The sequence below is a fragment of the Mesoplodon mirus genome (genome assembly GCF_964341445.2).
Source record: "Mesoplodon mirus genome assembly, chromosome: 15".
Lineage (NCBI taxonomy): Eukaryota > Metazoa > Chordata > Mammalia > Artiodactyla > Ziphiidae > Mesoplodon > Mesoplodon mirus.
In genome coordinates this window covers 2,085,481-2,112,993 of record NC_138991.1, presented here as the reverse complement: position 1 = coordinate 2,112,993, position 27,513 = coordinate 2,085,481, and the positions used below count along the sequence as shown (strand labels likewise).

Below are 27,513 nucleotides of genomic sequence, written 5' to 3'. Positions count from 1 at the left end.
ATTAGGTGGAGCCGAGTGACAGAGTGCACACCTTCAGAAAGTAGCAAGATGGTCCTTTTATGCTTTTCCAAAAGACGGCCTCAATGTGACTGAGAAACAGCAACTCTCAGAAAACAGACAACAGTGTGGTCAGTGGGCTTGCAGACAGCCGTCCACGTGCCTGTTTTCCCCGGGAGGACGGCAGCTGCCTTAGTGGGTGATAATGACCTCCTCGCTCCTGCAAGTTCAGATGGTGCCGCCCATGCAGGCCTGCTTCAGGCGCGGGCTTGACTGCCTGGGGGACGGCAGGAGAAACAGGTGTTTCCTTCTCCACATCAGAGGCCGTACAACTGCCGGGAAGGAGGCTGGTCCCTGTCCAGAGTCTGTGGTCATGACCGCAGCCCGGTGGCCCGCCCCGGCGATGGGCGATCAGTAGTAGATCTCAGCGGATGCACAGAACTCCCCAGAAGACTGCAGCGTTTAACTCTGCCAGCGTGAAGGCACGAGTGACTTCTAATTGCTGGAAGGTGCGTTTTCTGCAGTTGTGGAGAGCCGCCCTGGGGCGGGGCTGCCAGCTGCCCTGGGGTCCGCAGGTGGAGGAGGTCCAGCTCGGGCCGTGTTTCAGGCTGCAGACGGCCTTGAACGAGTGTTGGGGTCAACCCTTCATTTTGCACAGGAAAGGTGCCCAGGGTCCCACAGCCCAGGGAGAAAAGCATCACGGTCATTGGTCACTTTCCCTGGCCTGTCCCAGGGTCGGGGGGTGGGTCGCAGCCTGGGGCACCGTCTCACGGAGACTTGAGGGGGACAAGGGAATGAAGACGACGGGTGGCTCACTGGCTTCCACGGCTGGGGGGAGCAAAGGGCACGAGAGAGAGGGGCCACTGCCAGGCAGGGAAGCCTCGGACACGCAGGCCAGGGGAGAGGAATGGACTGCACGACCCTGCCCTGTCTCGTTCCTGTGGGCCAAGGAGCGAGACCCCGAGGGGGCAAGTGAGCGGCGGGTGTGCTCGAAGGACTCTGAGCCCCGTGAGTCAGAAAGATCCCAAGTCGCTCCCTTGGTCACTGGGTGAGTGAAGACTGTTTGCATGTCCCCGCCGGACACTTTGTAACGTTCTAAGATGCAACGGCATCACCGGGAATGGTCCCACGAGGGCGGCGACAGGCCTGACCACTGAGCTGCAGCCATGGGGTGGACTAAGGTGGGGTGCCTGGCGGGGGGCTGGACCGGGAGAGGGTAGAGGCTGCCGCTGTGTCCTGGAGGTCAGGAGGGTGACATCTGAGTCGAGACCTGAGATGAGAGAAGCCAGCATTCCCACAGAGGGAGCATCCGCAGGCTGGGGGAGGTGGCCGGGCAGGTCCCTGGCCAGGCGGCCCTTGGTCAGGCGTCTGAGTCTATTTTAGGGTGTGTCAGGGCCCCAGGGAGGGCTGAAAGTGGGGCGGGAGGGTGGCTCCTTCCGCTGCAGCCCCGGGTCGGCCTGCTTCCTGCTTGTCTCTGCAGGGCTGGTTTGCTAAGTGGGGTGGAGGCCCCCAGGGGCCGGCCCAGCTCCGTCTCCTGCCCCGTGGGGTCCATCACTCCTCACCCCTGTGCTCTGGGCACTGTCCCGTCCCTGCCCTGGGAGGTCCCGCCACCCAGTACCCCTGCCTGGATCCTAGAATCCCCCCTCTCTCAGCTTCTCCTTTTCCTGAAACAAAACAAAAGCCTCAGAGGGCACTTGGCCATGCCCATCCCACCAGATCCACCGCTTTGCCCCCATGTCCCTATGGGGGTGATGTCCCGTCACTTCTGCAGGACCTGCCCCACCCCCAGCAGTGCTCTCCGCTTCTCCTGCAGCAAAGCAAGCGCTGTGATGTGAGTGCAAAAAGGAGGGGAGAGAGACCCTCCCTCACTGCCTGTCAGACACTAACCTTCCTCCCGACCAAAGCCTTCCAGGATCACCCACACCGACAAAACTGACCATTTTTCTCACTAATTGACACCAATATGAGTGACGCCTCTCGGTCCCACTGCTAACAACTCCAGGAAAAAGTCATACATTTTGGCCTAACTTGCTAATTTAATTTTTTTTTTTTTACTGTGATTGTATTTTTTTTTCTGTAAACTACAGAGTAATTTCATTTATGTTGTTCCTGGCAAAACATAATTTTCTGGATTCTCCAGAGCCAGTTACCAGCCAGGGGACTCGCAGGAGATGCCTGGAGACAGCTTGGCTTGTGTCAACGGCAGGAGGGGGGGGCAGGCGGGGATGCTGCTCAACACCCTGCAAATGCGCAGGACACCCCCCAGAGGATGCCCTGGGCCCACACGTCGGCGCAAGCCGGGCAGGGGCAGGCGGAACTGCTCGGGCGCTGGGGGTCCTTGCCGTGCCGGGGGGTGAGGATGGCCGAGCAGCCTGGCCAGGCTCGTGGAGGTGACACACACACACGGTGGGGCGGGCTTGTCTGAACGTTCGGGCATCCCCCCAACTTCCTTACCGTGGCCCGTAAAGCAGACACGTCCTCCCCTGTGCTCCCGTCCGTTACACCTGCATTCTGCCTGCTCCCTGGGCTGCACGGGTGGGCGCATTGTCTTGTGTCTTCATTTCTGGGTGGACACAAGGCTGAAGAGGGCAAGGGGTGTGCTCTGAGTGTCTGTTAAAAGAAGTGTGGTTTTGACACTACGGAAGAACGTGAAGCCTTCCGTCAGGATGATGGTGATGGATGCGAGTTACCTAAAGAACCGCGTCTCAGCTGTTCCCCCAGGGCTGCTCCCACCCTGAGTCCCTGGCCCATCTGCCTAGGACACGGGGGCACTGGGTGCCAGGGTCGCAAAGCACTGGTAGCATCTACCCTCCATGCCAGGGCGCCCCCGTCCAAGCCGAGGAGCAGGGAGGGGCCGAGGGAGTGGCCTGGGTTCCGACCCCAACCCCATGAGCCTGGGCCAGTCCCCGAACCTCTGCCCAGGTGTGAGTGAGCACAGCGCCAGCCCCTGCCTTCCTGGGCTGTCATGGGCGTGAGTGAGCAGGCGGGAGGGGGTGCCCATCCCTGCCCCCTGCCCCGCACACAGCAAGCAGCGGGTACAGGAGTGTTCGCTTAAGACTGTCCTTCCAAATATAGATGCACAAGAAATAATCATGCTATTTCATTCAGGAAAACTTTCTTTGTATGATTTTTATGGGAATTTTCAAAACAATCTCCCCTTCTTAGAAGAGATCGCAAGTAAGGAATACCGTAGTGCTTTGCGGGGCATAGATAGGGCATTCGTCTTCCCTATAGTGTCCTGGATGTAAAAAAAAAAATCCACTAAGTGCCTTTTCAGAACCAAACTCATGCAAATGTTTGTTTAGAATGGCTCCCATGCTGTTTGTTAAAGAACGGAGATATCTTTCTGTTGTTTTATTTTGTGTTTGTTAAATACCTTTTTATTCTGTCGGTCCTTAGCTACCATGGAAACCAGGCAGAAGGCTGAAGACAGAACTCTAGTTAAATATTTTAAATATACATGCTTGCAGGCAAACAAAAAGTACCATTTTTCAAACGTATATTGAAAGGGAAGCCGAAGGTAGAGAAATGAACTATCTGTATAGATTTTGGTGCCTCTTTTTTTTTTTTTTAATGAAATCTAATTATCCTCCGTGAAAATCAGTACTGGGTTTGACATTTGGGAGGGTTGAGGAGTGGAAGGATGCTATTTCCCTTATTGAAGCATGTTTAACCCAAAGCTATAAGGAAGCAATGAAAACAGGAAGGCTGGTGAATCAGAGACAGGAGAGGGTCGTAAACAACGTTGATATTTGGGGAATGAATCTCATCTACCCTTGTTCCGGCATAAGTAGTGTTAGTCCACAATGCAGACATGGCATGTCATTCCCCAAGTGTTTCATTTTGAGTGCAGACCCATGAAATTCGTAACCTGGGGGCCCCAAGCCCTACATTGGTCGTGTTTCCGTGGCTGGGACGAGCCACCTCCTTCCCCAACATCAGGGCCACCGAGAGGGTCAGGTGAGACTCTGTGAGTGGGTCTTGGTCACTCTGCATGTGAGAAGATGCAGGAGCCTACAGGGCTGGACGCTGGACGCTGGTTGAAAGGAAAGGCGTCCCGGGTGGATGCCCCAGCGATGCTTTGTGCAGTGAGACACGCAGGCTGGTTGACCTTCGTGGCGAAAGAAAAGCAGCCCCAGCCTCGTCAGGGCTCCATCCTGAGGGCCTCCCCTCCCTGCATCTCGCGGGGAGCTCAGTGCAGGTGCAGGTCCCGGACCCCCGTCCCTCAGCTGCACACCCACTGCCCAGAGAGGGGCTGGACGCACGGCTCCTGGGCACATGGCCCAGTCTGGAGACCAGAGAGCAGGGAAGACCAGGGAAGTTAAAAAACACAATTCCCTCCCGCCTGCCCATCCCCTGCCTCCGCATTCAGGGTCCACGGGGCTGCACTGCCAGTCAGGGAAAGAAGATCACACAGGGCACCTTCCCAAGAAGGCACAGCTCTGGGTAATGAAAGCCCATGATTCCATCGGGGGGAGGGCCGGAAAGCTGACCCCAAGCCCCTTGATCAAGAAGTGTCCTCGTGGACATTGGCGGTCAGCTCGCCTGGTTGGCACATCCCATGGGGAAGTAACTTGAAAATTTCCCCATAAATTTAGCTTTTGTTGAATTGAGCAGACTTGTGTTCATGTTATTTTCTCAAAAGGGGGGGGAGTGTAGGGTGCTGAGGCAGGGTGGCACGGGACCCAACGGCTGCGTGGGAGGGCCCACGGCGGGTCAGGCTGTCCTCTGTGACCCCATCTTCGAAGGTCAGGGCTGCCAGGCGCTCCTTAGAAACGCACCGGGATCTGGGAATTTTGAAGCCGTTTCCATATCCACGTCGCCTCTTGAGGGCAGTGGCTTCTGCTGGGCCATCTTCTCTGGAGAACAGTGGAGCTCGTTGCACTTGGCAGAGGCGGCCGGGCGTCCGTGGGGTTCCGTATATGGGGTGAGGACAGGGATGTGTCCAGGGCTCGGGCCAGAGGGCTGACTTTGGTGGTGGTGAGTGCAGGGCACATGCGCAGGACCCTGCTTTTGCTCCCGGCTCTTCAGAAGTGGCAGTTGGGTTTTTGGACTTTTTGTATCTTTTTCATACTTGGCCTGAACTGCGCCGTGGGTGCAGTTCTTTTTAGTCCGTTATGGTTTCTTTGTATCTGTTGCTCAAGGAGACGTCTGTCCAGGTGCAAGCCCTGCAGCAGGGGGCCCCGGGTCCCAGGTCCCTGCCTGTCTCGCAGTGGGACCCGTCACCTACACTCCCGGCACCAGGAGAGGTGAGCACTACGTACCGCTTACTCGCTGCTAACCAGCTGTCACCCTCCTCAAACCATGATGGCTGGGAAGGGACTTGCTGCCTTGAAGACAGAGTCTGGATTCTTTATATCCCCTGCTCGGTGCCACTTCTGAGTGTTTCATGAGTCACCTATTTGCTTATACTTGGCTCTTCATAATTCTGTGCTCCTGCCAGGCGAGTGGTTGGGTGATAGAAGAAGATGACAAATTATAACTTTCCACGTGTAGCTGGAGGAGGTGCACAGGACTATCCTCCTCCCCAGACACTTTCCTCTCTCTTTTTTTTTTCCTTTTTGAAAAAAAGAAGAAAAAAAAAAGAGGCACTAATTTAAAACCTGCCCCAGGTCAGTTTTACATTATTCATCTTTCACTTGTGAATGATGATGGAAAGGAAGTGACCCAGCTTCTTCCTGATGTCGGGGCGTCCCTGAAGGCCTCACCTAGAAGTCACACTTGATTACTCTCATAATCAGACACACAGAGCAGCCCTCCTTACAAGGAGAGCCGGCCCGGGCGGGCACAGGGCTGCTGGGAGCTTAACAAAATAAGATAATGTGCCCGGTGAGGAGATAAAAAACAAAAGCCACCTCGGGAAGGCGGGTGTGCAGGTCACTGCTGGGCTCCAGGTTCGGGCCGGGTGCCAGGAGAAGGTGGAAAGTGATGACTTTGGGGGGAGGATGGCAGTCATGCAGCTTGCCTGTGAATCTGGGGCCTCGGCCTTCCCGTGAGAATGGAAGACGGTCCTTGTCTCCATTCCTCCCCTTTTCTCTTGAGTTCACTGAACTGTGTTCCTGAGCATGGGGGCTTTGTCACTTTGTCCCTGGAGAGAGGATGCCTATGCCTGAGACTGGTCCTGAAAACCTGCCAAGAGAGACCCCTGTCCTGGGCTCCCCAGACCCCCACGCGCTATAGACAGAGCTGGTGTACACACCCCTCGAGGGGGACCAGCCCAAGCAACCGCACAGGCACGGGATGGCGTTTTGTCTTTGCAAAGTGCAAGTGCATTGGGGCAGTGACTCCGTAGCTCACCTGTATCGCTCAGGAGCGAGACCACGGAACCCCCCAGGTTGTGACATGAAGAAGCTACGCTCCAGAAAGTACCCCAGCCTCCTGCCCATGCCCCAGCTGCCCCCAAACTGCAGAGCTCGTCCAGCCCTGGTGGGGGGGGAAACAGGGGCCCAGAGGCAGGAAAAGACTCAGCCCGGGTTCCGGGCCCGGCACTAGGACCCCAGCCTGGGGAGGCTCCTCCCCTAGTAAATCACCATTTCAGAGCATCGTCAGCAGAACGAATCCGATGCTCAGCCCGATTGACGAAGGCTCAGTGGGAGAGGCCATCTGAAATGAGAAATGCTTTGTAAATAAGAGCTGATTAAGTAGCAGACGGATTTAGGGCCTCACAAACGAGCGTCTGGCCTCTGCGTGGTCTGTACCTGGGAGCCACGGCCCCTACCCTTCCTCCGCCCCTTTTGGGAAAGGCTCGCTGCGGGCGGAACAGGGCAGACGCGTGTCCTGAGCGGTCCTGGCCCCTCAAGATGCCCCTGTAAAAGCCCATCTGCCACCCCTTCCTGGGGCCAGGGCTCCAAGGGGTCCCCAGGGCCCAAACGCCACCACCCCCGCTGCACACCGTCCCCCACTCGGCGGCTGCTTGTCGAGCACCAGCTACTCCCTGGGGTGGGCTGGGCTGAGAGTCCCATCAGGGGACCAGGAGATTTCCTCAGCACTCGCCATCCTGCAAACCTGCAGATAACAGCTTGGCTGGCTCCAAGGCCGGCGCAGCAGTCAGGACCCTCTCAGACCCCCACCAGTTACAAAACCTCTGACTTGGGCTGAACTGTCTATAAGGAACCAGTGATGTGGAGCCTGGCCAGCCTGTCAGGGCCGGGCTGTTGGTTTTGAGAAAATTGTGACACGTTACATACACAGAGGGAGAAAAAAAACAAAACACACACATATGTACACATGTACACACATGCATGTGTATATGATACATAAGCACACAGGCACGTGCACATATATGTGTGTGCACGTGTGTCTCTATGTGCCTGCCCCTGTCCATACATGCGTGTGCCTCTATAGGCCTGTAGGTGAACATGCACATGTGTACCAGGAGCATAGAGGCCACATTCATGTTATCACCCAACACCTGCCATCGTTGGCTCAGAAACACGGGTGACTGGGGTGCAGTGGGGAAATCGGCAGCTGTTGTCTGTTCAGAAATACCTTCAAGAGTGGCCGGAAACATGATTTACCAACCGTGTGATTACGCGTTGGGTTTGCGTGGCGCACTCTGGACGGCCCGATGTCCTCGCGGGTCCAGGAGCGCGTGCTCGCCTCATCAGGTGACAGGTCATTGTCATCATTGGCGTTCCTCCCCCAGAGAAGTGGGTGTGTCTTCCCAGCTGAAGCTAGTGCAGGTCTGGCATCGATCTTCGCCAGATTTTGTTATTACATTTGTCTCACAGCTTTAAAATAGTAGCAAATATGTGCAATTTATTTAAACAACACTAGGGAAATTAACGCCATGCAAGCTCAGCCTAAGCAAATGAAGACAAAGCAGGTTTTTAAAAGGAGAACGGCTCGATGAAAACCTTGAAAATTCTGAGTCTAAAATTCAGAGGCTCGGGTGAGCTTCTGCAGGTGCCCAAGCATCAGCAGGCAAGGCAGACCTGCATTCTCTGTGCCGCACGTGGGAGATGTGGCAGGAGCTGGGATGGCCAGGCTCCACCTCCCAGAGGCCGCGCTTGTGGCCGGGACCCCTGGCCCAGCACCCCACACACACATGCAGACGCGCTCAGAGCAAACACCAAGCAGGTCCCTTCTGCTGAGGCAGGTGCCTGCACCGGGTGACCCTGGTTTCCTGTGAGGCCAGGAGCCCCCCCAAGGTCATGCATCTGTGGAGCCTGGCAGTCCCCTGGAGGGCTCACTGGGCACATGCGGCAGGCATCAGCGCAGAGGTGGGGAGTCCAGGTGGGAATCTCACACTTGGCATTTCTAAGCTGGAAGCTGACGCCGCGGGAACTCAGAAATGCCTCTGCTGGTCCGAGGTTTTTCACTTGACGTCCTTGGGCCTCTCCGATGGGAATGTCCATGTTTGCCCAGCCCACTGCACACTGACACGAGGACCCGTAGAGGGGATGGAGCCTCATGAAGAAACCCCAGAAGTGAGGGAGGCACACAGATCCTGCCTCTGCCTAAAGAGCTGTGTGGCCTTCAGAAGTTACTTGGCCTCTCTGAGCCGCCCGGTCACCTCCCTGGTAGAGGGGGCATGACCTTCCTGTAGCCTTGGCAGTAGGGAAGATGCAGGCAGAGACAGTTCAGAGCGCTCAGAGCCCACGAGGCGTTGGCTGCCCCTGACGCGTGGAGAGCAGTTGTCTGCATCCTGGCTGCAAGGGGGGGGGTGTGGCCAGGACCATCCTGAACACTGTTCTGTGTTGCCCATCAAGGAGGCTAGAGATGACCCCACCCCTGTCATCATGAGAGACGCAGGGTTGGTCACAAGGCAGCAGCATCTGTTAGTTTGACTTGAATAGATGTTGAGAGAATGTCATGTTTCCGTAGAAATCAAGGCCACTGGGGATGCACACACCTTGCGTGGATCCTCTGATGAAGGATGGGAAGTGACCTAGGGAAGCCTTTTGGTTTTTAATTGCTGCAGACTCTTCAGTGCAGGAACTCAACACGAAAGACAGCTGGACCCCTGGTGGGGAAAGTCCCAGAGGGGGGTCTCTTTGGAGTGTGGCTTGTCCAGATGGATTTTTCCATTGATGTAGCATCAAGTTTTGGCGTTCAGGACTGACATGTTTGTTTGGTTTTTTTTTTAATTAGTTTTGTCTACGTGTGTCTAACTTACTTCTCTGCAACTTTTTTGCAAAAGGGAGTGGGGAAGGTTCAACGGGCAATGCCAAGACCAAGAGGTTCTCACGGGGTGGGAGCTCAGCTGGAGGGTGGGGACCCCGCCGAGATTGGAGAGGGGCCGCCGCCCAGGGCCTCCAGCCAGCTCTGTCCTCTCTGGCTTGAGCTGTCCTGGTCCGAGGTCTGTCTCTGCCACATGAGCTCTCATATGCTCCTGGCTCTGAGACTCGGAGTGAAATGAACATCAACCATGAGAACGGTGCAGAGGCAGCCACACGGGGCACCTTGAAAATAAACATGGAGGTGATATAGGTGTAGATATCTTGTGTATACGTGAGTCCTGTTAGCTCTTCTAATTATACAATTTCATGTACGTTATAACATTCAGAAATACAGAAAAGTAAAAGGAATAAATAAAAATAAAAACAAACTGGTGACCAGAGAAAACCAGAGTTTACATTTCTATGTATTTCCTTCCAATCTTTTCTCTATTCTTTTAAAAAAACATGGGGACTTATGCTGCCTGTATACTTTGGTGCCATTTCTCCACTTCCTATTAGTGTATGGAATTTCTTCATATCTTCAAAGAGTAACTTCTTTTTTTTCTTAATACATCTTTATGGAGTATAATTGCTTCACAATGCTGTGTTAGTTTCTGCTATACAACAAAATGAATCAGCTATATGCATACATATATCCCCATATACCCTCCCTCTTGAGCCTCCCTCCCACCTTCCCTATCCCACCCCTCTAGGCCGTCGCAAAGCACCGAGCTGATCTCCTTGTGCTATGCGGCTGCTTCCCACTAGCTGTTTTACATTTGGTTGTGTATATGTGTTGATGCTGCTCTCGCTTCGCCCCAGCTTCCTCTTCCCCTGCCCCGTGTCCTCAAGTCCATTCTCTATGTCTACATCTTTTTCCTGCCCTGCCACTAGGTTCATCAGTACCATTTTTTTTTTTTTTTTAGATTCCATATAGATGCGTTAGCATACGGTATTTGTTTTTCTCTTTCTGACTTACAAAAAGTAACTTCTAATGACACGTAGTATCCCAAGATATGAACGTAGTGTAATGCATTTAAATGTTATTTACCACCATCAGACTTCCAGAATTTTTTCCTGGTATTTTTACTATTTCACATATACATAATGTTATTATAAAGACAGCCACAATGAACATCTTTATTTGGCGGGTTTGTCCACATGCAGTTCCGCTGGGACAGATTTCCAGCTGTGGAGTTATGGGGTCAAAAGCGAGGACCATTTCTGAGGCTTCTGATAGTTGTTGAGAGAATGCTGCTCCCAGCGGTGAGGGGCCCCACTGACTTCAGAGCAGCCGACATTCAGTCCCGCTGGTTCCTGCCAGGCATGGGCTCTTATCAGTCTAATTTCCATAGCAACCCTCTGAGTTCAGTGCTGTTATTACCAAGCCCGTTTTATAAAAGAAGTAGCTGGAGCTGAGAGAGATTAAGGGAACTTGCCCCGTGTCACATGAATCTTTGGATGCAGGTAAACATAAGACACCAGGTCTGTTTAATGCCAAACCCCACACCGTCAACCATCACCCTCTGCTGACTCACTCACAACACGCTCCTCAGGGGGGAGGATTCATTTTGTTTACTCTTGTCAGTTTGATGGGTGAGGAGGATATATTGCTTTAATTTACATTGTTTGATGACTGGACAGTTTTCATGAGTTTATTGATCCTTTGTATTTATTTTCTGTTAATTATCTATTTGTGTCTTTTTCCTGTTATAATAAAGTTCCAATTTTTTCCTATTGATTTGTAGGAACTCTTTATATAGTCAGGCTCTTAGCTCTTTGTCAGATTTGTTGTAAATTCATCAATTGCTTTTAGGGTATGTTTTCGTAAACAAGGGTTTTAAGTTAAAATGTATGAATATTTTCCTTTGTAGCTTTTTTCCATTGTTTTGGGCTTAAAAAGCCCTGATGTACTGGTTAAAGAGTCAGCTATATTTTCTTCTTTGTTTATGGTTTCTTAACCCCCATTTAATCTGTAGTCCATTTCTTTGTAGACATGAGGGTCTTGCTAGATTTTTTTCCCTAACACGTCCCCACTTTTCCCAACACCATCCAATCTTTCCCTGGATCTAGGATAGTACAAATTCTAACAGATGCCTTTTCCTCTGCAAAACCTAACCAGGCTTCTTTTCCTCTTCTCTCCCTTCCAAATAACGCTGCAGAAAGGAAAGAAGAGTGCAGCCCTGGACCCTGTCCAGCCGCCGAATGACACGCTGTTGCCGTGGCCGCAGCATCACAGCTCCAATGGGCTGAGGCGGCAGAAACGGGACTGGGTCATCCCACCCATCAACGTGCCAGAAAACTCCCGCGGGCCCTTCCCGCAGCAGCTGGTGAGGGTAAGTGGGGACTGTCCTGCCGGTGGGGAAGCTCTCGGCTTTAGCCCCTGCGTCTCCCGGGATCTCGCGAATCAAGTCTGATGGGCTCGTTCCTGGAGCCTGGGACCGGCTCTAAACTGGGTGTCTAAGAAGGTCAAGATTTTGCCTTTTCAGTAATGAGATAAGTAATACACAGAACAGAGAAAAGTCAGAAGGGCAGTTGCGTCCTCCAGGGTGGACGGGCCTGCTTGCCTTGGGTCCTCTCTCTCCGGTTACTGTCCACTGGCTGTTCTGGTGCGTGGAAGGAGATGGGATGGAGACTTGGGTCATGGCCTTTGACCTCTGACACCTTCCTTTGGTCTGCACGTTCACACTTCTTCCCAATTATGACTAAGTTATTGAATGGAGAATGATGGCTTGTCCACGTTGACCATGATCTTGGTGAAAAGTCAGAGGTGCTGAGACTGAGCCGGAGGTGCCAGGGGGCAGTTCTGTGTCCCTTCCCTTAGGGTCACCTGCTCCCAGCAGCCACCACGAGGTTGCTTTTCCTGAAGGACTGAAGGACTCATTTTACAAATTTGTTTTTCAATGATCAAGGCCATCAACTAGCATTATCTTCTTCCCTTTGAAGGAAGATTGCAACCCAATCTGAGCAACAATTTGATAAAGTGGTGGTGAGAACCCCATTAAATAATCCCATCCGTGGCCAGCACCTCTCCCCACCTGTGGAGCTAGGGCCCCTCTAGTATTATTAAGGCGTCGGCTTCATTCCTTGGCCTGATTAGTCTGTTTTGTTTCCTGTTCTTTTTGATGCAGAAAGCTGGGGGGTGGTTATTAAAATGCAGAGATGAAGCAGCAAACCTCGCAGGGCCCCCCAGGTCAGACACCCCACCATACACACCCCAGCCACAGAGCCGTGTCGTGACTATCACCCTGCCTTCACCACATGTGACACTGTGACTTAGTTTGGTCTTTGTTCCTGTTTCTGGCCAGAACTCGTAAAACCCGTGCAATTTCCTAAATGATAAGAGTGAAAAAGATGTCTGCAGACATCCATAGCAAACCCCTTCTAGCACATCTGAGCTTATGTGCATGCGGGGACTTTGGGGAAGTCCCAAGGGAACCTAAGGCTGGGGCTAGCCACCAGGGGCGCCAACCCTGTGACTGCAGGGCTGGGACCTTCACTTTCCCCTCCCCGCCCCCGCCGCCCGCCCCAGGAGGGAAGAGGGGCTGGAGGTTGAATCAGTCACCAGCGGCCCGTGATTTAATCAGTCGTGCCTACGTAATGAAGTCTCCGTAAAAACCCAAAAGGACGGGGTTCAGAGAGCTTCCAGGGGGTGAACACATGGAGATTCAGTGAGAATGGCACTCGGGGAGGGCATGGAGGCTCCGAGCGCCTTCCCACACCTCGTCCTACGCCTCTTCCATCTGACTGTTCCCGAGTCATACCCTTTACAATAAGCCAATAATCTAGTGAGTACACTGGTTTTCTGAGTTCTGTGAGCAAACTAATCAAACCCAAGGAGGGGGTTGTTGGAACCTCATATTTACAGCCAATCGGTCAGAAGCTCAGGTGACAACCTGGACTTGGCAATTGACGTCTGAAGTGGGAGCATCTCGGGGGACCGAGCCCTTAACCTGTGGGATGGACGCCCTCTCCGGGTAGATGGTGTCAGAGTTGAGTTAAATGGTAGCACCCCCAGCTGGTGTCGCAGAGAATTGCTGGATGTGGTGACACCTCTGGCATCAGAAGTGCCGTGTGTAGCAGTCGTGGAAAAAAGGAGCAGGAGGGTGTGTCCAGCTCAGCATATCACCAAACACAAGTGTGTGTGCCTGTCGCACGGGGGAGGCCAAACAGACCAAAATGTTGGAGTTTGAAGCAGAGAAGTGTTTACTGCAGGGCCAAGCAAGGAGAATGGGTGGTTCGTGCTCAAAAACTTCAAACTCCCTGATGGTTTTGGGGGAGAAGTTTTTATAGGCAAAACTTGAGGTGAGGGCTGCAGGGTGTGTGACTTTCTTCTGACTGGTTGCTGGTGAGGTAACAGGATGGGGCTCTAGGAATCTTGTGCTCAGCCTGGAGCTGCCATCCTCCACCTGGGTGGGGTCCTCAGTTCCTGCAGAAGAACTGAAGATACTGTTACGTATATTCCTTGAGCAGGAACCAGGATCCTGCTTTGATCTCTGCACTGCAGTGTGATTGTTCCCCCTTTGTTTCCACATTCCCTTACTTCCCTGGTTAGCAAGTGTTTGAATCTGCTCTTTGGTGTTCAGGAAGGTCTAGGAGACTGAAGCCTTTTTCCTGCAAGTAAGAAACAGGGGACACGGAAAGCCTTTTGTGACCAGGAGACCCCCTAGGGTCCTGCTGAGTTTCAGTCACACAGAGGCAGCCTCCTGCTTCAATCCCCTGGGATGGGAGTTCACTTCCAGAGCCATCACCCGCCCTTGAGCGGCCTGCCTGGGAGGGCGAGATCACGGCGAAACGGAGGTGAGGACTGGAGGGAGGCACTCAAGCATCGACCCCCCCAGCCCGGGCACAGTTTCCCAGACTGAGAGTCCTCCAGGCCGATGCGCCAGGCCCAGGGCACAGCCCATGCGGATGGGGGTGCCGGTGACTCGGCTCTGGGGCCCCCACCAGCCCTCGAGGCCCTTGCCGCGTCGGACTGCCACTTGCCATTTACTTAAGATTTTCTCTAGTAGTTCATTTTCAGTATAAATAAATTTATTCTAAAAGGAGGCTTTATAGCTCACAATTGGAAAGCTGGAGGTATCTGTTACAATGGAAGTCGACTGTAAAACAAGCATAAAGTAGAGAAAACATAGCTCTGGGGCGGGGGGTGGGACATGCAAGTGTTGACGTGTCTTAGATACACTGGAGCCAGAAGCTTCCTCTCAAGTGTCATCAGGATTGAAAGCAAATTGGACAGGGAGTCAGGTTTTCATTGTGTGAGCCAGTTTTATTGAAGTCCTTGGGCTGTGCTCCCCAAAGGTCATCTCTAGTAGAAATCTGTCCATCTAGCTCAGGGATTGGCAAACTTTTTCTTTTTTTTTTTTTTTAACATCTTTATTGGAGTATAATTGCTTTACAATAGTGTGTTAGCTTCTGCTTTATAACAAAGTGAATCAGTTATACATATACATATGTTCCCATATCTCTTCCCTCTTGTGTGGCAAACTTTTTCTTTTTTTTTTTTAACATCTTTATTGGAGTATAATTGCTTTACAATGGTGTGTTAGTTTCTGCTTTATAACAAAGTGAATCAGTTATACATATACATATGTTCCCATATCTCTTCCCTCTTGCGTCTCCCTCCCTCCCACCCTCCTTATCCCACCCCTCTAGGTGGTCACAAAGCACCGAGCTGATCTCCCCGTGCTATGCGGCTGCTTCCCACTAGCTATCTACCTTACGCTTGGTAGTGTATATACGTCCATGCCACTCTCTCACTTCGTCCCAGCTTACCCTTCCCCCTCCGCGTGTCCTCAAGTCCATTCTCTACGTCTGCGTCTTTTTCCCTGTCCTGCCCTAAGTTTCTTCAGAACCATTGGCAAACTTTTTCTGTAAAGGACCAGGTAGTAAATGTTTTAGGCTTTGTGAGCCTGCCGACTGGCCTCTGTTGAAACTATTCTACTCTGCCTCTGTAGCGTGAAGGCGGCCCTCAGCCATATGTAGACCAACGGGCGTGGCTGGGTTCCAATAAAACTTTATTTACAAAAGCAGGCAGTGGGCCCGATTTGACCCGCAAGCCAGATCCACCTCATTTCCCAAACTCCGGAACGTCTGGCCGAGTCATCCTCACCAATACTCAACGCTTGGCAGGAACCTTATAGTGATGGGTGAGTCTGTAATGAGCCCCGAGGGGGCGTTTGCTCACTCACACCCTCACACATGTGCATTTGGCAGGCATCTTGCCGCCACTGGGATATTCTGTCGTCCTGGCTCTCAGAGCTTTCTCAGAGTTGATGATATGGGTACCGACACGAGGAATTTCCCTCCTCTGTGCCCAGTCATACCCAGGCCTGTGAAAGGTTCCAAAAGGGAAGAAGGCCACTGTGGTCAGAGCCCTTGTCCTGCAGGGGTTCCCAAGATCTGCTGGGTCGGTTGGTCCCGCCACGTCTGTCCTCTGCTGGACAGTGGAGGAAAGACACTAGTCTGCTTCCAGCCTGACCACTGCCGGCGGCCCCGAGGCAGAGAGGTCGGGTCTGGCAGTAGGAGAGGGGAGAGCCGGCTTCCCCTGAGCAGCAGGCACTCGCGCCCCACGGGCCTGTGGCTGTGTTAAGGGGGCGCAGTCTTCTCACGAGGCCACAGTGACGTCTGTGTGCCCTGATGGGGGACATGCACCGCTCTGAAGCAGGGAAATGAGCCCACCCCCACCCCCACCCCCCCAAGTGAACGCAAACCTTGCGAAATCCGGCGGGAAAGCAGCGACGGCGGGAGCTCTCAGGCCCCTGCACACGCAGGCTCCTAGGACTCTCCTTGCCGGTGAAGTTTCTAAGCTGGAGCCGTGGGGACAGGAGGTGTGGGCGTGGCGTCCGGCGTGCGATGAGCAGGGCTGCGCGCTCCACGTGCCGGAAGCCAGCAGCCGCTGCCTAGACTCACTGAGGGGCAGCCTCTCCTGTCTTCTAGTCTGCAGTGTCGCTGTTGTTTGGAGAGACCGTGTCCTCTGCTGCTCGGACTCCCCGACGTGTCCGCAGCCCCTGGAGGGAGGCTACCTCCAGGTGGACGTCTGCTCCAACGCGGACTGCAGGGAAGGCTGACGCTCTGACAGCCATTCCCACAATTTCAGAAACCTAACAGAACAGAGGTTTATTTCTTGCTCCTGGGAAGATCATTTGGGGGCTGTCATGCAGGGCGCCAGAGGGAGGGGCGCAGGGTCGGCTGGGCCTGGACGTGGGAAACACCATTCCCGCCTGAATTCCATTGGCCAAGTTGCAGGGGACCCCGGGGAACGCGGCCCAGCTCTGTGCCCAGGAGGAGGGGTACATGTGGGAAACGGCTGTGTGCTGCCCCAGTGGGTTTCCCCAGACGAGAAAGTGCACGTCCTTTCGGCTCGAAGGGCCCCACTGCGCCAAGGAAGGGGGTGGTCTAGGTGAGCGATCAGACCTGACTCACCTGCCGTTCTCCAAGCCTGGTCTGTCTTTACCCCACTGTCCCGCTGTACTTCCTCCGAGGCACTTAGTACAGTCTGACGTCATGCCTGCTATTTATTCATCCAAGGACAGGCCTCCTGAAGGCAGGGGCCCTGCCTGCATCTCTGTGCTGTCAACGGCAGGTACTACGAGTGCCGAAGGAATGAATAAATGAATGAGGGGGCGGTGATGGCAGCGATCCCCATGGCCAACGCTGTCCCGGGCGCCCCTGGGCTCGCACAGCACTCTGGCCATGGCATGTGGCATGTGGGGGGTGGATCCTGGCACTGCGTCCCCTGGAGTCGGCCTCCAAGCTGAGCTGGTCCTTATGGGGAGATGGTATCTCCAGCAAATGGAGAATGGAATCTCCATTACAGTTTCTGTAAAAGATTTGTTTTCCCAATGGATTCCAAGTCATTACGGGAGAACTCAGCCCAGAAACTCATGCAGGCAGATGCACACGCGCGTGCGCACACAGCCCCTCCCACTTCACACGTGCATGCACACTCGTGTGCTCACCGTCTGCCCCCACACCCACCCTTGCTCTTTCTCCCCGCTTTCTCCCTTAAACTCTTACAGAGCACAGGCGAGGGTTTGAGGTGCTTTTCTACCCCACTTGTGTCTGCAGAAAGACGATGAGTTTCCTGTCAGTGTTTTTTTTTGGGGGGGGGGTGCTGCCCCGAAAGAAGCCCAAATCACAGCCAGCGTGACTACAGCTTGACGGGAGTGGGAAGCTGAGTGTGGAGCTCTGGAGGTTCAGCTGGGATCGGCTGCAGTTCTGTGCTCACTACGGCGATTCCTTCTGATAAGAGATGTTAGATGAGAAAGCAGGAGGGAGAGCAGCTGGCAGAATGTTCTTCCCAAAAAACCTGTGTTACTTACAGGCGTTTTCCTTGGAAAGAGTATCTTGTCTCTTCGTGAGCCTTCGCTGGGCCGTGCAGGGAGCACAGACCCTCGCTGGGTATTCGCTCGCCCCGCCGAGGGGGCCCCGGGCAGGGCGAGGCGGCTATTGCTGGCGGGGCTGCTAGGAGCCGTGACGTCCCGGGCCAGGCCGGTCCGCACTCCCGGTGCCACGTCCCCCAGAATTAGAGCGCGCTCTCAGTGAAGTGGTGAGTGAGGAGATGCAGCCGCTTCACGAGACAGCACTCAGAAGATCCAGGCTGTCCTCTCAGAAGGGAGCAGGAACCAATTCACAGTCACTAAGCTGATCCCCTGGGAAGCTGGGTAGAGCCTTTTCATTATGGGGGGATCACGGGGAATGGCAGGAGGGGACCCCCGGCAAAGGTTAACAGGAGACCTTCCTGCTCCCAAATTCCAGCCCTGGGCTCTGGACAGAACAGTTTGGGGCCATCCATGGGTGCCAGGCACCACGCAGTCACTGGGGACTCAGAAGGGAGAGAACACAGAGCCCTTTTGTGGCCTCAGGAGCCACCAGGCATCAGCTTTCTGCCTGTCCTCCGGAATTTGGTCCCTTCCCTACCTCGGTTAGGATTCCTTCACATGTAGACTAGAGGAGGGTTTTAAAAAGACACGTGCTTTTCTAGCATGGATGTTAGGTTTGACTTCCAGCAAGATTTAGAATGAGAATCAAATCAAACGTTTAGAAAGGGGATGCGTTTCTTAGCTGAGTCTAATACAAATTCAGAATTTGTTAACTTGAGAGGTTGTCCAGGGTGCCTGTGGGAATCCGCTCTAGGTGATGAGGAGGAAGGTAATGCTCTTGGGAGAAAAGTCCTTTAATTTTGGAAGTTGAGCTTTTACCAGACAAGAAGTCATGCAGACCCATCCTCGGGGTCCCTGCCAGAGAGCCTGGCAAGGGAGCTCTAAACAGAAGACTCTGGAAGGAAGTCCTTGCATAATCGCTTAGCATGAGAGATGGCCTCTTGGGAAAGGTGAGCAGGAGGCCCTTTCTAGAGTAGGGAGCTCGAGAGCTCGGCTGCAGGTGGTTTGGAAAGGGTCGTAAAAGTCAGCCCCTCACATCTGACGATCCAAATGATCTTGAACCAACTGAAGTCAAAAGTTTTCTTCACATTTTCTTGACAGTTTCATTCCCGTTTTGTGCACGTGCACCACATAGCCTCACATCCAATCACAAGTATTTATCGACCTTTTGTGTAAATGGAGGATGATCTGGGTTTGGGGGGCTAGAGCTCAGGAGCTGGTTTTGTGATGAAATGTGCCCTGGGCTGGGGTCTGCATTATGAGATGTGTGACAGGGAGATGGTGAGTGAGCCCGTATCTGGCCCAGGGTAGACTCTCCATACATGTTCACCGGATGTATAACTACACGTGATGGAGCTGGCTGAATTTTAACTCGGTGTTGTCCTACAAAATGTTTGCTGGGTGACCTAGCAGTGTAATTGTCACTGAGTCCACCTAGGAACCTATCTTCTGGTACTCTGAAGGTGTCCATCCATGAATGAATAACTGACATGGTCATTATGTACCTTCTCATGGAAGAAAGTGACCTTTCAAAGCACAATGTGCGTGTGTTGTTCCCCTTCCATCATATCCCCTTCGTCCCCAGGAGAAAACCTAACCCTGGAGCACATCACACGGGACCCCACGATCTGACTCTGCCCCTTGGTGCACCAAACTCCAGCCATGCTGGGCTACTTGTAGCTTCCAGTCCTGATCACACCCTTGGTTACCTGGAGTCCTGTGTTTTCCCCCTGTACCTGACACCCCCCAACCTGGCTACTTCCTGCCTCCTTTAAGAATGCCCCACTTCTCAGGACCAACACGGGTCCTCCCCATTGCCTGCCATTGTGGTAGAGTTTTTGACACTGTTTTTTCAGTGATTATAGGTCTGTCTCCCCAGTAAATGTAAAGGGCCTTGAGGGATAGTTCACCTGTCAGGCACAGCAGCAGGGACAGAGTAGATGTCATTAAGTACTTGTTGAGTGAATGAATGATACAGCCATCATGCCCGCCTCTACTAGTCACCCTTTCACGATCATTATGAAGATGGTTAGGTGAGATAAACAATCCTTGAAAATACTGAAATTGGAAGTTCTGTTTCTGGTTATGGTCGAGTTTATGTCAGACTAACACGCCTCAAATAACAATTATAAACTCTAGGGGAAGTTCTTTGTTAAAAACTATTTGAAGTTACTTGAGAGTGATGAATAGTAGGCAGAAACTGTAGGGGACTCCACCCGTGAAAAGAAAACAGCACTGGGTGAGACCTATGTTTATATGGCTTTCCCTTTGAGAGCACACCCCAGTCCATCCTTGCCTCAAAGTATGGCTAGATCTCACGAAGAAACCCGGTCTTACTGGCCAGAGGAGCTGGAAGATGGGGTTTAGAACTGACAAAGCAGCTGGAATGTGAGGGGATAAATCCTATAAAATATGTAGCCACAGATGGAGACTCCCAGATACACTTATAAGCTCTGTCCAGCTCCTTGGCTACCCCTTAAACTGTGCACGCACAAGGAGAACTCCAAAGAACCCAAAGAAAAGCAACAGCTAGAAGATTGAAAGCGCGGAGAAGAGACTTCAGCTGCTGCCCACGGCAAGGTAAACAGAGTTAAATTTCAGTCCAACCAAGTTAACAGCCTTCAGAGAAAGATAACAGAACCAGATTCTCTGTATAATATCCACTACAATGATTACAGTGATCAGTATCCAAACAAAAATTACTAGACATGCAAAACAAAAACAAAAACAAAAACGGAAAATGTGACCCATAATTAGGCAAAAACCGCTCACTCATAGAATCTAACCCTGAGGTCACCCAGATACTGGAATTAGCAGCAAGGCCTTTAAAATATCTCTTATAAATAGGCTCAAGGACTTAAAGGAAAATATGGTCAGAATGAATGAATACATTGAGAATCAGAGCAGGAAAATGGAAACTCTAAAAATATAACCAAATGGACATGGTAAAACTGAAGAGTATAATGTCTCTAATGAAAAACGCACTGGATGGGCTTACAAGTAGATTGTAGAAGGCAGAAGAAAGGTCAGTGTGTCAATCGATAAAAATTATTTAGTCTGAAGAATGGCAGGGGAGAGGATTGAAACACACAGAGTTTCAATGGGACAAAATTAAGTGGCCTAACCTGTGTAACTGGAGTCCCAAAAGGAGAGGAGAGATAATAAGATAGGGAAAAGGGTTGAAATTTCCCCAAATTTGATGGAGAAACAAACTTATAAATCCAAGAAATTCAGTGAATCTCAAGTAGGATAAATACAAACAAAGCCATACCTTGATTATAGTCAAACTGCTGAAATTCTAAAACTAGAGAGAAAACCTTGAAAGCAGAGGAAAAATGCAGCACAAACAAAGGACCACAGTGGGAACAAGGGCTGGCTTCTCTTTAGGAGTGACAGAGGTCTCTGGGCAATGACATTTTCAAATTGCTGAATGAAAAGAAACCATTAACCAAGAATTCTGTATCCAGAAAAAAAAAAATCCCTCAAAATTGAAGGTGAATTAAAGGCATTTCTGATCAACAAACTTAAGGAACTCATTAGCAACAGGCCCACATTAAGTGGTAAAGGATGTCCTTTTGGCTGAAAAGAAATGACACCAGTTGGAAATTCAGATCTACAGGAAGGGATGGAGAACACGAGAAAAGATAAATGTGTGGGTTAACATAAAAGACTGTATTTTTTTTTCTCTTGACTTATTTAAAATACAGCTGACCATTTAAAGCAAAAGTATAGCACTGTATTGTGGGGTTTATAAGCCTTGCTTGTTGCGGGGGTATTGTCTGATTCACACTGCAGTGTAACTGGGACTTGCCCCTCTGGCTGTACACGTCCCCCAGGTGCCTGAGGGCCCTCCCCCAGGTGGACGTTGCCCTCCTAAATTTCAGTGTACCTCCCTTTCAAAGAATCGCCTGGGAGCAGGTTTCAGGCAGCTGCAGCTGCTTTCTAAGAGGCAGAAGCTTCAGATGCTCCAATTCCTAACCTCTCTCATGGATCTTTAAGGCCTGTTCTGCAAAGCCAGAAACGCATGTGGGTGAATGAAGAAGAAGTGGATTTTCTCAGACTGAAGCCTCTGGGAAGAAACTGAGAGCAGGGCTTTCTCCAGGAGTTTGCTTGTGTCTGGGTTTTCTCCCCCATACATAGATCTTAACAGATTGCAGAAATGTCACCTCTGCCTTCACCACACCATCCACTGTTGTGAGGGTCACTGGAACAGAAGGAACCAGGAACAATTGAGGAAGAGATTCCAGGGGCTCCAGCTCATCCCCACCAGGAGACGTACCTCCTTGAGGAGGTGCTCAAGCGTTTGGAGAAGCATTTTCATAGAAACAGCAGGATTCCTTCCCCAGTGAGGGGATGGGGGTGCCCATCACGTCACCTGCAGTGCAAGGTCCACCCCCTGCCCAGCCCCCCGTGGGGAGGGTCTGGCACCATCAGCCCCCACATGGTGTCGGTTCTGGAAGTGCAGCCCTAGCACGAAGGTGCCATCGGGGCTCTTCCGTGGCAGCCTCCAGGCCTCCCTGTAATTATACACGCAGTCGAGACCTGCGGGGAGTGTGCATTGTCCTCGCAAAAGCCAGAGGGACACGAAGAAAGCATCACTGAACGACTCAGCCGCCTTGGGTTCTGTGATTTAATCAATCACGTGGAAGAAACGTACAGATCCCTTTGTGTTTACCGGTCCCTCATCTGAGCAGAAAATGTTCCCTTTCTTGAATCGCTTTAATGGCTATATTTATGCAGCTGAAAGTTCCTTAAGAAATGAAAGTAAAATCAAATTGCTGCAAATGCTCAGATAATTTATCAGAGAATATTCAATTAGAATATATTAATATTTTTAGATTTCCATCATTAATTTAATATTCAGAAATTTAATTTAGTCATTGAATCGCTGTAGCACGCTGGGTGGATGGGAGTTTAGGATGAGGGCTCCAAGCACCTGCTGAGCGTGGTCAGCTCCCAGGGGGCTCCCCCAAACCGTTTCCTGCCAGCCAGAGTTCTGCCTCGGCCCCAGGGCCTCGTGTCTGCAGACCAGACGTCGTCCCCAAGTGTGGGCACGATCCACATGTGTGGTTGGGACTCCCTGTCAAGACCAGGGAGGAGGTTGGACGGATCAGGGCTTGGAATATTCCATAACTCGGGGAGCAGTGCCCCGTAATTGAGGGAGGAGGTGTCTGTGAGGGTGAAACCTGTTTCTCCCCCACCCCCAGCCGGCAGGACTAGTTCTTTTACTCCCAGCTCACCTCCAGGACAATGTGGATGTAACCGGGGAAACCGACGTCTGTCCCCTCAGGCTCCCACACTGATGACTGTGGTCCTGGGGCTGCTGCAGGGTGGGCCTGTGGGTAAACTTCAGAGGAGATACAGACTTCGGAGTACGTCGGAGCAGGGTTGCCAGGGGCCCCTTCCTGGAAGGCGCACCCTTTGTTCCTTGGTGTGGCTGTCTTTCTCGTATGAAATGATGACAGAAGGTCATGCTGAAGGTCATCTGTTCATCCTCACATGTTCGTTAAGCCTGCACATACATACTGAGCACCCCCTCTGCTGTTCTAGGCTCAGAGGACTCACAAAGACACATAAGGGGCAGAGAGAGCCCAGCCCTCCCAGGCTTTGTGTTCGGGGAGGAAGATAAGCTGCTGATGATTATATATTAGGGGCCAGGGGGTGTGGGGTGCAGGTGGAGTTCCATCACACGGTGGCCCAGAAGCCTCCTCTGGTGTGAGAGCAAATGCAGTGGCAGAAGAACCATGGTGATACCGAGGGGAAGAGCTTTCTCGGCAGAGGGAACAGCAAATGCAAATGCTCAAGAGTCTTGGAGAAAGAGCCAGGAGGTCAGAGTGGCTGCATGGAGATGGGCAGAGACAGGGTGAGGGTGGTGAGGTGAGGGGGCATCAGGGCCAGGTCATGAGGTGCTTGCCCTTCAGGGGCATGAGCTCCAGTTGGCTGCAGTCCCCACCACGCCCTGATGCCTCCCTCGCCCTGCATTACTGTACTGGTTGGGCCCCATGGGCACTGGGCAGTGTCCCCACTTTGGGCTGCACTGAGCAGCTCTAAGAGAAACAAGCACACAAACATCCCCCCAGCACGTTCCTGGGAAAGACAGGACGTGCTCCTGGGCACAGAGCATCAAACAAGGGTGTGAGTAGAACATGGGGGCCAGGGGCCTCGGACCTGTCCGGTGGGACTGTCAGGGTGAGGGCCCAGTTAGAGTGCTTGGATTCTATTTCGGCTTCTCAGGAAGCCCCTGGGCCGTTCACAGTAGGTGTGTCAGCAGGAGCGCCAGGGCCTGTTGCAGGAGAAACACCCCCAAATCTCAGTGCTAACTATACAGCGGGCTGCTGGCCCTCTCGCCCTCCTTCCCCCCCGGCACGGCTCTGCAGTCCAGGCTGCTCCCACCTCCGGCACCTCCAGGGCAGGGCACAGCTTGCCGGGGAGGTAAGCACCGGCCTTTAACGCAGCCACCTGGAAGTGACGTCACTGCCATGCCACGTCATTGGTCCACGCAGGCCACGTGGCATGACCTGGCTTCCAGGGGTGAGAGCGAGCATCATTGCATGAGGAATATTGTGAAGAGAGCTGGGGCCAGGCCGCAGGGGTGAGGTGTGACGTACTTCAGGTTTTGAGAGAGGGACGAGGGGTCCTGTGGGGCTCTGCTTTTGGGTGGAGAGGACAAGAGCAGGACCGGCTCTAGCTGCCCTGCAAGGCCTCTTCGTGGATGGGGTCTGCTAGTTTCCACACGGCCACTCGGGCCAACCTGGGGAATGATGAGAGGCTGTGTCTGCTCCTGCGTTTGCACTGCTTTGGGGCATCTGCTGCGGGATGACCTGATTCTCGTGACCCTCAGAGAATGAGGGGCTCCCTTTGGTCACTCTGTGTCCACCCCGTGGCCAGGGGCCCTGGAGCTTCCGATTCTCAGTGCGCATGTGATAGGAGAAGCAGCTGCAGGGTGACCACCAGAAGGACACACACCCCCGGGGTGGTTGCAGACGGGGGTCCTTGCAGGGTCTGAGGAGGGAGAACGCACAGTGCAGCTTTCTTTGTCTGAGACGCCTCCAGGCTTGGGAGGGAACTGACAGCAGAGGACACCGCTGCAGATAGAAGCCCACCTCTCCAGGGTCGTCCAGGTGCCCATAGCAGGTGCTCCCTGGACCCGAGAGGGAGAAGCCCGCAGGCCGTCTGCCTTCCTGGGATGGCGACAGGAAACCCTCACCAGGCACACGGTCCTGCGGGAGGCCCGGTCATGTTTCTGATACTTGCTGTTTCCTGCTAATTACTTACAAACCGCTGACATCTAATTTTGAAGACTCTTCTGAATTGAACGGAACCAGGCCGGGGCGCGGGCGGAGAGGGAGGGCATCTGTCTCTACAGAGCTCTCAGCTTGAGGACCTGACTTCCACACACTGAAACAGGGCACGGAGACGCTGGCTTAAAAGCAAAGCCAATCAGAACAGATAGCATCCGGGGAGGGTCGTGTTTGGGGGCTCGGGCTGCCTCTGAGCTACAGGAGATGGCAGCAAACAGCGCTGCGGTTCCAGCCTCCCCGGTGAGGCCGGAGCAGTCAGACTTACGTCTCCAGAGTTATTCTTTAAAATGACACCCGAGAGACAGACTGTGTTGACGGCCCGGCTTGTGGCTGGACTGCTGTGTGCTTTGTTTGCTTCTGGCGACTGTCCCGTCCAAGAGCGGCTGGGTCTCAGGCCACCTCGGCCCCAGGCTCAGGACCCTCTCTGTATCAACCTTCAGGAAACGGCCTCAGAGCTGGGCTGTTTTAATCGAACCCAAGAGGCCAAAAGAGGCATTTGCACCTGCACTTGGGTTTTCAGCCTGCTGGGCTGCTTGGCGATTGAGTTATGTGTTTGATTTGGGCTTTGGGGCTTCGTGAGCTATAAATGCTTATTTAAGTCAAGAAGCTGATTTCATTTTCCTGAAAAGTGGGGAGCTAAAAACAAGAAAAGCCATGGAGCCTCAGTGTCTGTTTGTTCAAAGCAAAATTAAGTAGACAACTAAGCAGCCTCTCGAAGAGGCCTGGACCCTCCAAGGCACCCCCAGGCCCGGGGAGGGCATCCCCCCGGGACGAGAAGCCAGCAGCTTCCCCCCCCCATGTGCTGCTTACCTCTCCCTGTGCAGCGCATCACGAGGACGAAGTGGGGGCTCTTACCTGACTCGTGGCTTCAGGAACCGTCTACACACGTGAAACAGACTAGGCAAGAGGGCACGGCTGATGTGTCCCGTGTTTCGGCAGAAACCACGAGGACCGGCGTTTAGACAGACCCAGACCGGGGACCCAGCGGGCTCCTTGGTCTCCAGCACCGCCAGCTGGGCCCAGGAGGCCCCGAGGCTCTGCGTGGGCAGCCATGGGCCCCCCAGGACACCCAAATGATGATGGATTTCCGTGTCACATCATAGCTTGGTCCCCGCTTGGGCCCAGGAGCACTGAGCCCTGGTGGCCACCTGGTTCTATTAGTTTGGTTTCTTCAGCTCCTAAAGAGTGACAAGGCAGTGCCCCAGGTGTGTCCTGGCACACCAGCGGCCACTGGCCTGACATGGCCTGGCGTCTGGGCCTCCTCCCGACCCCCCATCTGATGAAAGGCCTGAGGTGGACCTGGCTGGCTGGTGTGAACAGCAACTGCCCACAGAGTGGGATGCCCCCAACCCCACCCAGCCCGGCCCCCACCTGCTCCTCTGGACTCCACACTCAGGCCTCCCCTAGTCCTGCAAAGCTGTGCCCAGGCATGCACACACATGCACACACGCACGCACACACACACCTGGATCTCCACGTTGGCCCAGAAGACACTGTTTACCATACAGCCCTCAGCCTGTGAAGTAAGGGGTGATACCATTTTACTCCCACAGGCAGGGACTGAGGCTCGGAGAGGTTGAGTGGCTCGCCCAAGGTCACACAGCCAGGACACAGCAGAGCAGGACACCCACCCAGCCCTGCCCCCAGTGCAGGGGACCTAAGTGATCAAAGCCCTTTCCTTCCGGCCTGTGGGCAACGCCTTGTCAGTGGCCCAACCGACCTTGATGAACTGCTTACAGCCCAGTGCTGGCGGTGCCGCCCAGGGCAAATCCAACTTGGGTTCTCCCCTTGGCTCTGTGTCCTGCAGCCCCCTGGGCCCACCCCAGCCTCCCACCTCCCATTTCCCCAGAAGGGAGATCCTACAGAAACAGACAAGGTCCCCCTTGCCGTCTTCCTGGGCCCCGCAGGCCCTGCCTGGGGAGGGGAGGATGAAAGGGAGGAGGGGGTGGGATCCCATTACCTCCCAGTTGGTCAGACCCAGGAGTGGTCGACCTGGAGAATGCAGCTTTAGTTACAGGCGCCCAGGGAGCTTCAGCCTGCAGCTCACCCTGCTGGTGCTGGCACGTGAGAAGGAGAGAAGGACGGAAAAAATAGAGCCGCCTAGCAAGAGCTGTTCGTTCACAGGGGCTTCTGCTAAAGTGGAAAATCTTCCACTTCATCGAGAGATTAAGCTTCATGCCACTTTCCCAATGGTGACAGAAGCGCCCGTTGGGTTTGCTGGGAGAGCGCCATATGGCGCTCAACTCCGCAACTCCGTTCAGTATCCCCAGTGTCGGAGGGGGGGCCCGCAGGCGTGAGCCACCCTCCCTCCTGGCTGCGCGGAAAGTGGGGCCCCAGCCCAGGGCCGAGGCGGGTGTGCTCTGTAGGCTGGTGACCGGGGGCCAGCAGGCCAGTCAGTGGGGGAGCCACACAAGTCCCTCCACGCCGCTGTGAGTTGAAGGGACACTAATGTCACCACCGATTAGAAAGCTTCACGCCATCCTGTGTTTTTTCTGTGAAACATGGCAGAGCCTAGGGCAGGAAATGATCACAAAAGAGGCTAAAACATCACAGCAGAAAGGAAACATTTGTCTTACAGCAGAATGTGTTTCTCCCAAGAGCCCAGGTTTTTAAATGAAGCAAGTTCTGGCTTATGTGGAGCTATGATTGTATTTAGAAATAATTAATAAT

The 27,513-nt window shown here is 53.2% G+C and overlaps 1 protein-coding gene across 1 annotated transcript in view; it reads left to right on the top strand.

Annotated features, from left to right (window-relative positions):
- CDH4 (cadherin 4) overlaps positions 1–27,513 on the top strand; it is a gene marked incomplete at its 5' end in the record, with an annotated part of 560,697 nt that overhangs the window by 413,598 nt on the left and 119,586 nt on the right. The window contains one exon of the mRNA XM_082644614.1: positions 11,321–11,494. Within this exon, the coding sequence (XP_082500740.1) occupies positions 11,321–11,494 (174 nt within the window). The remainder of the gene's footprint in view (positions 1–11,320; positions 11,495–27,513) is intronic.